This window comes from Chenopodium quinoa, unplaced genomic scaffold, assembly GCF_001683475.1.
Source record: "Chenopodium quinoa cultivar QQ74 unplaced genomic scaffold, ASM168347v1, whole genome shotgun sequence".
Lineage (NCBI taxonomy): Eukaryota > Viridiplantae > Streptophyta > Magnoliopsida > Caryophyllales > Amaranthaceae > Chenopodium > Chenopodium quinoa.
The window spans coordinates 630061-632203 of record NW_018745311.1 but is presented as its reverse complement, the minus strand read 5'-3'; the positions used below and the strand labels follow the sequence as shown (position 1 = coordinate 632203).

General features: G+C 42.7%; 1 protein-coding gene across 1 annotated transcript; it reads left to right on the top strand.

The window, feature by feature from the left end:
- Positions 1–603: 603 nt before the first annotated feature.
- LOC110712326 lies at positions 604–1860 on the top strand. Its single transcript, XM_021890776.1, has one exon. It carries the CDS (start codon positions 604–606, stop codon positions 1858–1860), a length of 1257 nt encoding a protein of 418 aa, XP_021746468.1.
- The last annotated feature ends 283 nt before the right edge of the window (positions 1861–2143 follow it).

Below are 2143 nucleotides of genomic sequence, written 5' to 3'. Positions count from 1 at the left end.
TTCTCTGTCATTGTCGGATAAGTCAGTGCCTGCTCCTGCTGCTCCTAATCCGCGTCGTTCTAATGGGATGCACAACAAGGGCAGGGTGTATTATGCTCAGTCTTCACCTGGGGCAGATGGTGGCTCACCAAAGAAGCGGAAGCACCATGCTCAGGCAGTCAGCTGCAGGTCTTGTGATCGGCCTCCCTTCTTGGGGTATTCAGGGTCTACCTGGTTCCAGAAGAGGCGCAAGATTCGAAACCTAAACTTATACAGGAAAGGGGGGTTCTCCTTTACATCTCCTTCGCCTACTGGGTTTTTCAGTCATCAAAAATGCTTCTCTGATGTTGACACGGCTGCTGACTTGGGCTTTAATGGCTCTTTATCGTCTACTTTCTTGAATGTGGAAGCAAGGAAGGCTCATTCTGGTCATGTTAAATACAAGAGGAAGCTAATAGATAGCTGGGTTTCTTCTTCTCTTAAATTGCAGAAAATTAATGATTCTGTTCATTGTGTTGGTGCAGGGAATAGTCCACGTTTGAATGCTACTAATGCTACCTTTGCTTCTGTTTTGCGTGCTACTGATGGTTTGGCGGCTGGCCCTTCACAACTCCCAAGGGATTCATGATTGTTACATCATGGAATTGTCGGGGTCTTAATGACGTTAACTCCCCCAAACTCCCTTATGTTTTTTGGTTACTTCACTCCTTTGTTCCAAATTTTTTGTTTCTTAGTGAAACTAAAGTTCCTGTCTCGGTAGTAACTAGCTTACTTTCTAGTTCTAATCCCTCCTCGGTTTTTGGGGTTGACTCGGTTGGTAGTAGCGGAGGTTTAGTGGTTTTTGGGTATGGATCGGACGATGTTTCTTGTGTTTTTTGTTGCTCCAATGTAGTACTTTGTAATATTAAAATTCCTATTAAAATAAGTAGGTGTGTGATGTTTGTTTACGGTGCTCCTGTGGTAGAGGATAGACCTCAAGCATGGGGTTTGATTTTAGATTTACTTGCCATTGCTCCTAATTGTTTGATAATTGGTGATATCAATCAAGTAGAGCGTAACTATGACAGGTTGGGGGGTTCAACTGTTATTAAGGGTTGGGAATCCTTTATTGATTTTAGTTTAAAAGCTAGCTTAATTTCAACCCCTTTCAAAGGTCCCCCCTACACCTGGACAAACAATCGACAGGCTCATAAACTCATTTTACAACGACTGGATCGCTCTTATATGACCTCAGATTGGTTTCATAACTATCCAGACAGCCGTTTGATTAATCAACCGATATTTATTTCTGACCATGCGGCTATTGTGTTTGATGACTCTCCCTTTCACCATGCGTCAAATAGGCCTTATCAATTGGACAATTGGTGCCTCAACTTCACCCAGGTACATGACTTTGTTAGGGATACATGGCAAAGGAACACTCTGGGCTCGCCAATGTTTATCCTCTCGACAAAGTTAGCCAATGTTAAGATTCTGATTCGGAGATGGTGTCTCAATAACAAGAAGTATTGGGGTGTGGATTGGAAGAATTTTTCAAAAGAACTCTCAGTTGAAGGGGAATCAATTCGCTCGGTCCCAGATGCGGCTCAGTATATGTCTAATATTGTTACTTCGAAGGAGAGTATCTTCCTACAGCTTCAATTTTGGAGACAACGTTGTAAGAAGAATTGGATTCTTCAGGGTGTCTGTCCCTCAAAGGTTTTGTTCTCTAAATTTAAAAGTCGCCAGAAGAAGAATCATATTACATCTCTTCTTGATGAACAGGGTGTTCTCCAGTTTGGTCAAACAAAGGTTCAGAATGTTGTACTGCATTCTCTCAAGAATACTTTCAAATCTGATGCCATCCCTTCTTATGATCCGGATATTTTGATACGGTTCTGAGAGAGCTTGATCTTCCTCGTTTCAATGCCTCCCAAATTGCTAATCTGGAGCGTCCCTTCACGGCTGCTGAGATTCGTCTTGCCATGTTCTCTTTAGGGAATAGTAAGTCTCCAGGTCCAGACGGAATCACAGTTGAGTTCTTTAAGTCTCACTGGGATGTCGTGGGAGATTCAGTAGTCCTTGGCATTCAAAGTTTCTTTCAATCAGGGTATCTCTTGAAGGAGTGGAATCAGTCCCTCCTTGTTATGATTCCTAAGATTGGTACCCCAACAGAGATGGGCCA

Bases quoted from the DNA above. Each gene is read 5' to 3' on its own strand.
- LOC110712326 (XM_021890776.1), top strand. From the start codon at position 604: ATGATTGTTACATCATGGAATTGTCGGGGTCTTAATGACGTTAACTCC.